This window comes from Abramis brama (genome assembly GCF_963993115.1).
Source record: "Abramis brama genome assembly, chromosome: 12".
NCBI lineage: Eukaryota > Metazoa > Chordata > Actinopteri > Cypriniformes > Leuciscidae > Abramis > Abramis brama.
The window spans coordinates 40,521,859-40,523,927 of NC_139974.1; the positions used below are offsets into that span (position 1 = coordinate 40,521,859).

Below are 2,069 nucleotides of genomic sequence, written 5' to 3' on the forward strand. Positions count from 1 at the left end.
CCTCGCCTCGCCTGAATTGTAAGCGAGAGTAGGCGGCTGCAGTAAGGGGAGGAGTAAAAAAAGTGCAGGCAAGCCAGACACGTCCTGAATCTCGCTGTGTTGTGGACTGCAAACGTCAGCAATGGAAGAGATCGCGTTCGCGTTCTTTATCGCAGACGAAGTGGATGCAATTGAAATACCACTGCTTTTGCACAAGATGGTTATGATGAGGATAATCACCGAAGGTGAAGTGCTCATTACTTAAAATGGCTTTTTCAGTAAATAGTAGGGATATAAATCTATCTGGTCTTGGTATGTTGAATAGATCTAATGAAAATAAACAGTCCAGACTGCAGATAATTCAGCACTAAATAAAATAAAGGTTTAAAGGATTTCATTAAAACGTAAATTAAGCCAATAGCAAGAAATGTTTTCTCTCTCTTAGGAATGTCCCTAAAATTCCTCACTTTGTTGAGAATGTGGTCCATTTGTACAGTCCTTCTGAGTTTCAAAGTCATTTCAGACTTTCTAGAGGGCATGTGGAGGTATGGGCAAACAAAACATCATGTTAGGCATATGCTGCCCCCCCTCCCCCCAAAATGAAAATTCATGTGTCCATGTTTTTATTATATGATAACTATTTTTTTTTTCTCTTCCTAATGCAGGATTTAATTAATACACTTGGTCCTTTTTACATGAATAAACAGCAGACTAAGGTGCCGCTGACAAACAGTATACTTGCCTCTCTATGGACTCTTTCCAACCAAGAGTCCTATAGAGGAGTGGCAGACAGATTTAACATAACCAAATCTACAGTTTCAACACACCTGCATGATTTCTGTTCTCTTGTAATAACACATTTGTCACATTACATCTCCTGGCCCAGAGGACAAGTCCTGCACATATCACAGTTAGAATTCGAAACAGCTGGGTTTCCTAAAACTGTCTGTGCAGTTGATGGATGCCACATTCCAATAGTAAAACCGCACTGTGAGAATCCTGTGGCCTATATCAATAGGAAACAGTTCTATTCTGTAATTCTTACAGGATTCTGTGACAGTCAGCGGCGGTTCTGTCATGTCAGTGTGGGTCACCCTGGTAGCTGGCATGATTCAAGGGCATTTCGGTTGTCAGAGGTAGGCCGACTTCTTGAGGAAGATCCACATTCCCTGGTTCCTGAGGGCATGCATATAATTGGAGATTCTGCATACCCTCTCTCGCTTCAGCTTATGAAGCCATACAGAGACAATGGCCACTTGACTGTCAGGCAGAGATGCTTCAATAGGAAACTGAATTCTGCTCGTGTAGTTATTGAGCATGCATTTGGAATTTTAAAATCAAAATTCAGGAGACTCAGATGTCTTCACATGAAAAAAGTAAAGAACATTTCTTCTGCAGTCACAGCCTGTTGCATTCTTCATAACATCTGCCTGAAATCCAATGACCAAATTGACGAGGATCAGCAGGCAGATGTTATGGAGGATGAGCCATACCCACCAGAAGCCCACATTCACAATGATGCATCACATTATAGAGATGCAATCTGTGGCCGCCTGTGAACATCACATTTACTTGTTCTACCTTCAACAGTTCCCTCCATTAAACTTATAAAATATTTGATTTGATAGTTTTGTGAGGTGGTGGATGGGATTGTACAGGATTATTTTAAGCACTTACTAACAAATGATTGACATATATTCTGCTAGTCAACCACTGTCCCCTGTCTAGGGAGGAATGTTTTGTGTTCTCTATAATGATGATGTGATAAGCAATAAAATGATGATACACATGGGAATGGATTATATAGTTAAACTTTATTTTTTAATAGATCAATTATCATTTCCTGGGATTTACTGATTTTTTTTAGTTGTTCAATGATTACTCCAAGGCAGGTAAGAGATTTTTTTCCAAACATCCTTCTCCGCCTCTCTTTAAGCCTTCTTCGGCGCTCCAAGTCAGGCCGCACTAGTGACTCTAGAGCAGCTGTTCTCCTCTCTGAATGCGCTTCATAAACTTCACAGAATGTGGATGCTGTTTGTCTCCTTCTGTGCATTTCTTTGGAGGGCATAGCAGTGGAGGGACCTGGTTGT

At 40.8% G+C, this 2,069-nt stretch overlaps 1 protein-coding gene across 1 annotated transcript; it reads left to right on the plus strand.

Annotated features, from left to right (window-relative positions):
• Nucleotides 1-674: 674 nt before the first annotated feature.
• On the plus strand, nt 675-1,538 carry LOC311093796 (uncharacterized protein; the record flags this gene model as incomplete). Its single annotated transcript, XM_084131389.1, has 1 exon — nt 675-1,538. One exon carries the CDS (start codon nt 675-677, stop codon nt 1,536-1,538), a length of 864 nt encoding a protein of 287 aa, XP_083987515.1.
• Between the last annotated feature and the right edge of the window lie 531 nt (nt 1,539-2,069).